General features: G+C 43.9%; 3 protein-coding genes across 4 annotated transcripts; 2 read left to right on the top strand and 1 right to left on the bottom strand.

Annotated features, from left to right (window-relative positions):
• The first annotated feature begins 192 nt into the window (after nucleotides 1–192).
• Nucleotides 193–2,868, top strand: lcmt1 (leucine carboxyl methyltransferase 1). The gene is made up of 11 exons (XM_052072070.1): nucleotides 193–665; nucleotides 735–826; nucleotides 932–1,053; nucleotides 1,144–1,220; nucleotides 1,347–1,408; nucleotides 1,491–1,593; nucleotides 1,696–1,816; nucleotides 1,973–2,074; nucleotides 2,228–2,319; nucleotides 2,492–2,589; nucleotides 2,681–2,868. Exons 1-11 carry the CDS (start codon nucleotides 580–582, stop codon nucleotides 2,701–2,703), a joined length of 978 nt encoding a protein of 325 aa, XP_051928030.1. The 5' UTR covers nucleotides 193–579; the 3' UTR covers nucleotides 2,704–2,868.
• A 903-nt stretch (nucleotides 2,869–3,771) lies between these two features.
• On the bottom strand, nucleotides 3,772–6,313 carry LOC127604786 (RNA-binding protein with serine-rich domain 1-like). 2 transcript variants are annotated; one of them, XM_052072072.1, is made up of 7 exons: nucleotides 6,297–6,313; nucleotides 5,739–5,882; nucleotides 5,487–5,621; nucleotides 5,233–5,335; nucleotides 4,470–4,623; nucleotides 4,126–4,267; nucleotides 3,772–4,047 (listed from the first exon to the last, which is right to left on the bottom strand). In XM_052072072.1, coding segments are annotated over exons 1-7 (774 nt in total). In that variant the 5' UTR covers nucleotides 6,299–6,313; the 3' UTR covers nucleotides 3,772–3,953. The 2 variants fall into 2 exon arrangements, with proteins under 2 accessions (XP_051928032.1, XP_051928031.1); XM_052072071.1 differs by lacking the exon at nucleotides 6,297–6,313 and adding an exon at nucleotides 6,203–6,237.
• A 292-nt stretch (nucleotides 6,314–6,605) lies between these two features.
• On the top strand, nucleotides 6,606–9,404 carry LOC127604779 (solute carrier family 2, facilitated glucose transporter member 11-like). Its single transcript, XM_052072062.1, has one exon. It carries the CDS (start codon nucleotides 6,752–6,754, stop codon nucleotides 8,333–8,335), a length of 1,584 nt encoding a protein of 527 aa, XP_051928022.1. The 5' UTR covers nucleotides 6,606–6,751; the 3' UTR covers nucleotides 8,336–9,404.
• Nucleotides 9,405–9,908: the final 504 nt, after the last annotated feature.

Raw genomic sequence — 9,908 nt, forward strand, 5'->3', positions numbered from 1 at the left:
ATAGTTTCAATGATATGAAGTCTCACGTTTTTCCACAATAGAAGGAAAAAAAGATTTTTGGGCTTTTATTTGAGGAGACCATATTTAGTACGTTATAGAAATGTTTATAATTGTTCAAACCAATGTTTGAGCTTGTACTGTACAGTATTTAAATAACCATTTTACAGGTAATTAGAAAATGAATCAGGCTTGAGGTTCGTTGCCGCTCCAGTCCAGCAGAGAGCGGTAATGAACGTCAAATCTGTTTGCCGATTGCCAAAAAATACCAGTGAAGAAGAAGTACCTACGTGCTACTTCCGGTCCAAAACCACCATTACATTAACAGTCGGCCGTCCGCAAGCATGATATTCCACCGTGAAGTTTAATTAAATGTTGTTTCGATTACTGTCGCGATCATCACGTTATTCTGTTAAACTGACAGTGGGGTTATATTTATTTGTTAATTTGTTCCTGCCTTGTGCAATAAGAATACTCTGCTGGCGTCGTTAGCCTGGTAGCTAGCCTCCTGCAAGAGAATAACAAGAGTGCAATGGTACAGTTGATAGTTCAGTTTCGCACACGTTGCATTTAGGATCGTTCATGGCAACTCGGCACCCCTTCACTGACACGGATACTTCAGATGAAGCGGTGAGGGCGACGTGTGATGATGCCACGACGTGCAAAAGGTGGAGTGTGTGCTTGGAAACCTGCACTGCTGTTTATTTGAAAAAGGTTTAATGATGTCTGCTTTCTAGGTTTGCCATTAGTAAAGGCTACTGGAAAGACCCTTACATCCAGTATTTTGTAAGATCTGTTGGTGAGCGGAAGGCGCCTGAAATCAATCGAGGTAAACAATGTTTATACAAGTTGAAATGTTTTCATGATCAGTAACTGTCGACAACCTCCAGCCAGTGTGTTGGTCAAACTGATTGTTCCTGTCTTTATCTTACAGGTTACTATGGCCGTGTTAAAGGTGTCAACCATCTCCTTGATGCATTCATAAAGAAAACACAACGTGACTGTCAAGTAATCAATCTTGGTGCTGGATTGGACACCACCTTCTGGAGACTTAAGGTCTGTTTGCTTGCCGACCGAGTATAAACGATTGTCATCATCATCGGCACCAAGCATTGAAGGCCTGCGATCATGGTTTGTTTGTAACAGGATGAAGACCTCTTGCCCAAGAAGTATTTTGAAGTTGACTTTCCTACTGTTGTGGCCAGGAAAATACACTATATAAAGTAAGTCAGGTAGTTTGGTAATATTTTTATGTCTTTATCTTTGCAAACATTTTTTATTGAAGTACATGGCTTATTTAGTCTTAAATAAATGTTATTTTTTTTACATTTTAATGCCTATTCAACTAGGACCAAACCACACTTATCCAAGCCTATCATCGAAACCCATTCAACAGATTCCTTGCTACTAGGTAAGCCTCAAAGCTCATGTCAGTGTTGTTAAGTGTTCAACAAATATTAGCAATTAGTACTTTTGTGCATTAATTTCCTCAGATTCCCACAGCCTTGACTCTGATCGATATTGCATCATCGGCTCAGACCTCCGAGACATAGCTACTTTGGATGAACAACTGAAAAAGTACCATCTTAACCCAGAGTATGTGAGCATGAAATGTGGGTTTCATCTCTATCTTGAAGATGAAAATGTACTTGCGCACAAGCGGATGATCGTTACACTGCGCTTAATTTTGTCCTATAGGTTGCCTGCTTTGCTGCTTTCAGAGTGTGTGTTGGTCTACATGACACCAGCACAATCCTCCAATTTGGTTCATTGGGCTGCAAACACCTTTCACACAGCCATGTTCATCAACTACGAACAGGTAACCACAATCCTAATACAGAGGCTTTTATTTTGATTCAAATATTTTAATAAAATTAAAACGCATAACTCAAGAGTATTAATCAAAACTGAACATCTGCAAAAGTGTTCATTGAGTCTTGAGATGATCTCACAGGTGTGCGTTTGACATGTCCAGGTGAACATGAGCGACCGTTTTGGCCAAGTGATGATTGAGAACCTTCAGCGGCGTCAGTGCACACTGGCCGGAGTCGAAGTCTGCCAATCTTTGGACTCTCAGGTAATCTTGTGCAAAGGCTGGCTCACAACTTATTCAGACCTGGGCAGAGGACGGATCTACTTGCTTGTGTATTTTTGTACTCCGAATACCCAACTATCAGTACACGAGCAATTAAAATACTCATTACATTGCTCCTTTCGAAATGGTTTGCAGAAGGATCGGTTTCTCAGGACTGGCTGGGATCATGCGGATGCTCTGGACATGGTGACGGTCTACAGTATGCTTCCTCAAAAAGATGTGGAAAGGTAGTACGTGCTCTCCGGAAAGGGATGGGATCGCGATATGCTTCAGTGTGTCACAGTACACGTTGGTATTCATTATTCTGCGATAATAAGCCGTTTACAAAGGAACATTAAAATTAAAAGCAACCCAGAAAACACTAACTTGCGTCATATTCTTGGCTCGTCTTCATCGCAGAATTGAACGACTGGAGTTCCTGGACGAAAAGGAGCTGTTGCAGCAACTCCTGCAGCACTACAGCATCTGCTGGGCCAGCAAGGACAAGCTCAGTCTGGGTAATGATGCTGAACACCGTACGCTTCTTGAAAATCATGTCGGTACCCAACCATTTAATTTACAAGCCCATCCGCGTTTGTGTTTTGTCAGGTTTGTCACAGTTGGCGTTTTGACTGAAAAATTCCTCCACTTCGTCGCTGGATGAGCGGTTTTATCTATTTAGTCTATCGCCGCGTGCATCATGGTTGTGTTCCGGCGGCTTTTGATCGAGCGACAAGGAGAGTTATGAATGCTTTGTGAAGATGGCCTGGTGTTTTGTTTGCGGCGTCGACAAACTTTTAGTTGGAAGACAAGACAATCAAGCCTCTTCACATTTCTGAATCCACTCATCAATTCGGGATCGTAAAAGAATGTCAAACTTTTAATTATGTGCCACTTTGGTTGTATTTATTAATGAATTGCTCACACCTTCTCCTTTTCATAAACACTCCCAATAAGATGAAATGGGAAATGCGCACTCTACTTCTGCATTCGCTTTTAATGTTTTATTTTAGGATCATTGAAATGTCATCTATATATTTGAATGTTGTCAATTGAATAAATGTTCTGCATATTCCCTACACTTCATAAAAATGTCAGCAATCACAATCATTTCTTATAAAAATCAATTAACACTGCAGCAGTATGTAATTTGGTACGCGTACATTCCCATAGCAACCATTCATTCATTCATTCATCTTCCGTACCGCTTGATCCTCACTAGGGTCGCGGGGGGTGCTGGAGCCCATCCCAGCCGTCTCCGGGCAGTAGGCGGGGGACACCCTGGATCGGTTGCCAGCCAATCGCAGGGCACACATAGACGAACAACCATCCACGCTCACACTCACACCTAGGGACAATTTAGAGTGTTCAAACAGCCTGCCATGCATATTTTTGGAATGTGGGAGGAAACCGGAGCACCCGGAGAAAACCCACGCAGGCCCGGGGAGAACATGCAAACTCCACACAGGGAGGCCGGAGCTGGAATCGAACCCGGTACCTCTGCACTGTGAAGCCGACGTGCTAACCACTGGACTACCGGGCCGCCCCCCCATAGCAACCATAAACGTATAAAACAACTTCAGTGGCTTAAATGAATGCAAGTTTCCACTAGAGAGCGGTATAGTTCATGGTGATTACAATGAACAGTTGCTGTCCACTAGCACCTCTGCGGGATGACCCAAAAGCAATCGGATTGGAAATTCTGCAATTATAGATCTTGCCTTTAATCTTTTTGACCGCTCACATTAAAAAAAAAATGGACTGGGGAAAGTGACAGCTGCACAGAGTTCTACAGTATTCCAATGTTGCTTTGAAAGTGAAAAAAGGAAAGAAGGGGAAATAATGCATTCACATTTTTTTTTGCGGTGGGCAATTATTTTCTCTAGCGGGAGGAGTTGGAACTAGAGCGTGACCGGTGGCGACGGCGGCCAGCTGACCGGGACCTGCGCCGGACTGGGGAGCGTCGCCTTGGCGACCTGAACGACAAGATAAAGAATCACCTTGAGGGGCGGCTGCGAGACGGTGCGTGACCCTGCTTGAGCTCTGGCGCTCACCTTCTCCTCACGCGAGGCGGAGAGCGTCGCCACATCGGGGGTGGAGGCAGCATTCTGCGGGGAGGGGACATCCTCCGAGGTGGGGCGCGCACTGTCGGTGTCAGAACGGCTGTGACTGTAATCTCCTGACCGTCAATCTGTCCTGGGAAGATTAAAAAAAAACCAAAAAAGGAAAAATCCCATTTGCTCTCTGGACCTTGCTTGAATTTTTGTATATTATTTTTTTACAAACAACATATATGGCCCAAAAATTCCACCAGCAAGCTAAAAACAGTAAAAAAATCAAGGCCAGAGGGTTAATGAACATTGATCCAGTATTTCAAGCCCACCACAGCATCCTCTACCTCCATCCATGTGTTTGAGAGCCTTCTCGGCTTCCTCGGGGGTCTCGAACTCGATGTACGCGCAGCCCTTGGACAGATGAGGGTGAACGCGGTTCATCGGCATGTCGATCATCTTGATCTTGCCATAGGTGGAGAAGATCTCCTGAATGTGTTCCTTCACACAGACAGTCACAGCACTCGTTCACTTTTTCCAAATCCAAATGAACATCTCACACTTTCAGGATCAATGGTTCAGTGACTTTTTCCAGAGCATATATTGTCACAGAACCCCAAATTCATCAAAGACAAAGAGAAATTACTCATTGGGCTGAACATTGTCCACTGCTCATTGAATTACGACATGAATATCTGACACTATTCTTCAAAGACTAAATACACAACCGGCCATCACATCCAGCGCCCGCTTGACTACTTGGGTAAGAATGCTTCGCTCTTTTATCCTTTAACTCAACTGTAACGTCATCACAAGATAAACCTTGCGACATCATTTTTTTCTGTCACATCGTCACAAAACAAACATTCAACTTTGTGTCACACCAATGGATAATTTTGAGTCTTCAATGAAAAAAAAAACACACACGAAAAGCAAGAACACTCAAATTCTGTGATGCGGGCTTGTTACAAAGCACTCGAAAGATCGTGGCCTCTCCATGTAAAGACAGATTTGTTTTTAAGTTTACTCCTTAGTTTCTTGAGTAATCTTCAGAGGTTTCCTATTCCTGTGTAGCTCAACCAGAGTTTTCCAAAGTGTTGGTGCATTCACCTTGATGACATTCCTTGTTAGTCGGCCCAGATAGACCTTGGTGGGTTTTGGAGCGGGACTCTTCTTCCGCCATTCCCGATCATCTTTCTTGGTCACTTTGGGTCTGTAGTCAGCAAATATCCACTCCTGTTATTTTGTTCCAAATACACTGCAATAAGATCATTTTGATTTGTTGTGGAAGAGTTCCGATATTCTCTTCAAAGTAAATGGAGTCACTCTTTGCTTAGTTTAAAATATAACTGGGACGTTTGTACTTTGAGAGGGAGCGTCGTCGGTTGGGTTGTTGTCGGTTGGGGCTTGGCGACGACGAAGATGAGCGGGAGCTCGAAGAACCGGAGGAGCTTGTGGACGAGCTGGAACTTGAACCCGAGCCGCTACTGGAACTGGAACTGGGCCAAGAAGTGGGAGGAATTGTTTTTTTTTGCTCACTGGTGCCGTTGAAAGATATGACGATACTTTCATTCTTTTATTTGACAAGTTCCACATTTATATTTTTTAGGTCTGACCTGCTGGTCCCACTGTGCGCACGGGGTCGCGTTTGGCTCTTCACTCTGCCCTGATCTTTTTCAGCGCCATCTTTCGAGGCTCCTGATTTCCGTTTAACTCCTTGCTTACTCTTGTCATCCTCCTTTTTGGTTGGCGAAGGCGCCCTGTTGGAAGACAATTCATATTTACCCCTTAAAAAACGGAATGGGTAAGTGCATAGCTGAAAATGATGACATAAAAATTGCAGTTAATGTCAGTCAGTTATGTGGCTCGAACTAAAAAAAAAAGGAAAGCCAACGCGCAAAACACAATCGACAGAAATGTCTTGATACATTTCGAATTGTACTGACTAAAGTTCAAACAAGATGACACACTGTTTTTGACCACGAAGGCAAACGTTTTCATCTTCCCTGGTATCCTACATCAATGTTACCGACACCTAAGTACTTCATATTAACTTAATAAACATTTCTGATGGACTCACGTTTGTGAAACAAAACTCATTCCTTAATATGATGCTAGTGGTCTGTATATTTCTGTTCAAAAAACAAAAGAAAGATGTATCAGCTGTTACTTACATTTATCATCATACACACGACAATAGCAGTCGCATTCTGATGACGACAGCACAACAAACCCAATCAGGATACCTTTGGACTTCCAATAATTATCCCGATGTTTATTCTTTCAGGGAAAAATTGTTTCGCCAACCCACTATAATCTTTCATTTACAGTTATTGAGACAGTTAAAGAGACATTAACCAGTACATGCATGATGATATAGTTCCATTATTGTGGTCGAATATTAATTGGAAGTGAAAACATCGAAAACATTCCTCCTGACATCCCACAATGAGGAAGTTACCATTTCCGTATTACGTTATTTAGTTTTTTGGCACCGTTATTCTGTCTGGCAACATCAGCAGGTTCATTCTCAGTATCGGAAGATACGCTACGCGTTACAAATGCGATTTTAGGATAACTCACTGTGGTGTTGTGAAGACCACTATTTGTTTTTCTTTGTGGGACAACCATGTCTCACACAAAACCGACAGGAAATGCAGAAGAGGAAGCGGCCGGCAAAGGATCTAGTTCCAAAACACTTGCTCTGACGGTTTGTTCCGCTGCGATTGGAGGCACCTTCCAGTATGGATACAATATTTCGATTATCAATTCTCCCACCAGCTACATCCAAAAGTTCATCAATACTACCTACGCAGCACGCAGCGGCATAGGGTTGGCAACGACCCACGTGACTCTTGTTTGGACTCTGATTGTATCAGCTTTCCCACTTGGTGGTCTACTTGGAGCCCTGCTGGCTGGACCGATGGCGGTGCGCTTTGGAAGGAAGAATTCTCTACTTTTCAACAACTCTTTTTTGCTAGTAGCTACTATTTTGGTTCTGTTGTGCAGAATCGCAAGGTCGTTCGAGATGATCATCTTCGCACGGTTTCTTGTGGGCATTAATTCAGGAGTCAGTATGAATGTCCAACCGATGTACTTTGGGGAAAGTGCCCCCAAACACCTCAGGGGCGCCGTAGCATTTTCCTCCGCCGTTTTCACGGCCTTAGGCATTTTCTTAGGTCAAGTTGTGGGACTGACCGTGTTGTTGGGAACAGAACCTCTCTGGCCCTACTTACTAGCTAGCAATATGCTTCCAGGGTTGATCCAGGTGCTGACGCTACCCTGGTTCCCCGAAAGTCCAAGATACCTACTCATTGACAAGGGGGATAGGGAAGGATGCGTCCGGGCACTTGAAAGACTCCGAGGTGGTGTGGCCCCTGTTCTTGAAATACAGGAAATACTGGAAGAACAGAAGAGGTATTCAGAACCTGGATCTGCAGCTTCTGCAAAGACACCCTGGTCCCTTTTTACAGATCCTGATTTAGGATCCCAGCTCCGAACAGTCATGGTGGCAAGCAGTGCCATGATGCTCTGCGGCAACGACTCCATCTATTTCTACGCTTCCTACATATTTCTTCAGGCGGGCATCCCTGCAGATAGAATCCAATACACCACCATTGGCACAGGGGCATCTGAGTTGACTGCTGCCATCCTGAGTAACTTCCTGATTGAACGAGTGGGCCGTAAGTGTCTTCTTGTTGGGGGCTACACTCTTATGTCTTTCTGGTCCATCGTCTTCACCGTCGCCCTCACGCTCCAAAAACAAGGAGTAGAAGGGATGGCTTACCTAAGCATGGTATGCGTGTTCGGCTACATCCTTAGCTTCGGCTTGGGCCCAGCAGGCGTGACAGGCGTCCTACCGGCGGAGATCTTCGACCAGACGGCCCGGCCGGCGGCGTACATGGTCGCCGGATCGCTAATGTGGCTCAGTCTATTCCTGGTGGGAATGTTGTTTCCCTTTATCGTCAGCGGTCTGGGGAGCATCTGCTTCCTGCCGTTCTTGGCTGTGTGTTTGCTGTCAGCTGTGTTTTTGGGGCTCACGGTCCCAGAGACGAAAGGCAAGAGCCTGGCTGAGATCACAGAGGAGTTCGATCGGAAGAATGGACGAAAGATGCCGGCGGAGCAGGTGAATGAGCCAGTGGAGGATCGCAATGTGCAGGAGGCAGTCCAACTACTTGTCCTTACCAAAAAAGACCTTGACCAAGAAGACTGAACTCAGGGAACTGTGGCCATCTTATGTATCTTCCAGATCCCCGTGTCTGAAAGTCTGTGCAAAATTGCTTGCTGCATCACCACCAAAATAATCTTCCGTTTCTATTTTAACGACCTTATAGGACAGTGTAGCATTAAAAAAAAAAATCAATCACATGTTGATGGAAGACGATATACTGTACTGTACGCACACCTCACACACACCAAAATGACATTTATTGCAATGGTCGTAAAAATTGGGAAAGGTGCCCTTGAGAGCATGTTTAGAATAAGTCACTCATTTTTATTCCTTGCACTTCCCTACTGTGCAAACTGAGTACTGCATCATGCTCCACAGTTTTGTGCCATTTGTCATTTATGCATCATTTCAACCGCAGGGCCCGTAACCCTGCATAATTGGAAGCGCGAAATCATTTATCGTACCAAAGTTTGTAATAAATAAATATATATATATATATATATATATAAATTTTTTAATAAGGTTTCAGTTGAACGAACGGCATGATGTAGCAATGCTCAAGTTCATGAACGCAGAAATGCATCCATGCAAAAATCGTCACCGGTTGTCCCGGTTTCTGTCACTTGGTGCCAAAGAGCAAATGTCACACTCACAAATGAACGTTGTACAGTATTGTCATTGGAATGAAATGCAATCAACTGCTGGGTCAGCTGCTGCTGCTTTTGCTGTATATGGCCCCATCAGGCCGTCGGGTTCTTTTTGAGAGTGCTCACAAGTCCAAAGAGAAGTTATTCTGCTCACTGAGAAAAAATTATTGAAATTCGTTCTTGTAGAGAATCAGTCACGTCAAGTCAGACCCAAAAAGCAAACAAGGGAATTCAGTTTTTGCTCATGCATGTTGCACATCTCTGTACTGTATGTCAATATTGCTTCTCCAAATGCTAAAGAAAATGTATATTTGTATATGTGTGTGTATATAGCTGTATGAATATATATATGTGTGTGTGTGTGTGTGTGTGTGTGTGTGTGTGTGTGTGTAATGAACAAAGCAAAAGGGAAAATAACTATGGAAACCGTATCGATCTCAAGACAATTAAACCCGATGACCTTCCCCACTTTGTAACTTTTCTGATGTCTCGGTTGTCATTATTTTCAATCCATCTTCATTGATTTTCTAATTCGACAACGTGCCACGTGAAAACATCCCAACTCGACGGTTCACTTTTCTGTTGTTAAACTTGACACCGACTCACTCCCTTCTGGAGGGCTAACATGAGGAACATCAGCTTGGGGAAGTTGAGCTACGATGGCAAGTCCACTAGGTGGCTTTATTCTGCGTAACGCAAATTAAAAGAAAGTCACATCAAAACCGGAAATCATTCATTTAACCCTTTCGGGGACAGCGGTTACTACAATGGGCAGCTTATCATGTGATCAGCTGATCAATATTGCACATTTTCTCAATTTTTTTTTCCTCCGACTGGACTTGATGACCCGATGAAACCTTTCCTGATTAACAGCGCGAGACAAAGCGGCTCAGCAGCAGCAACACAAAGCACTAGACAGGAAATGAGATACAAGCCGGGTAGAAGGATTGTCGAACAACAACAGCAGG

The sequence above is a fragment of the Hippocampus zosterae genome, chromosome 7, assembly GCF_025434085.1.
Source record: "Hippocampus zosterae strain Florida chromosome 7, ASM2543408v3, whole genome shotgun sequence".
Taxonomy (NCBI): Eukaryota; Metazoa; Chordata; class Actinopteri; order Syngnathiformes; family Syngnathidae; genus Hippocampus; species Hippocampus zosterae.